A 219-nucleotide genomic window follows, 5' to 3' on the forward strand; every position below is an offset into this window, starting at 1 on the left:
GTTCCTCACGCAGGACTTGGACGCGGAAATCCTTTGTGTGGTTCCCAGCGAGGTTGGAGGCGACGCAGGTGTATCGGCCGGAGTCCTCTTCGCCCACGTACTGCACCAGGAGAGACCGCCCGCCCCAGGACACGCTCACGCGCTCGTCCAGTCGCATACCTACGCCCTCCTGGGGTGGAAATGGGCGTATTATCTTTAATGTGTCTGGTGTACTGGCTG

At 60.7% G+C, this 219-nt stretch overlaps 1 protein-coding gene across 1 annotated transcript in view; it reads right to left on the reverse strand.

Annotated features, from left to right (window-relative positions):
- The window catches only part of LOC119594792 (hemicentin-2-like), a gene marked incomplete in the record, with an annotated part of 20,483 nt that overhangs the window by 5,915 nt on the left and 14,349 nt on the right, over positions 1 to 219 (reverse strand). Inside the window, 1 exon segment of the mRNA XM_037943881.1 lies at positions 10 to 169. Within this exon segment, the coding sequence (XP_037799809.1) occupies positions 10 to 169 (160 nt within the window).

Source organism: Penaeus monodon, chromosome 34 (genome assembly GCF_015228065.2).
Source record: "Penaeus monodon isolate SGIC_2016 chromosome 34, NSTDA_Pmon_1, whole genome shotgun sequence".
Lineage (NCBI taxonomy): Eukaryota > Metazoa > Arthropoda > Malacostraca > Decapoda > Penaeidae > Penaeus > Penaeus monodon.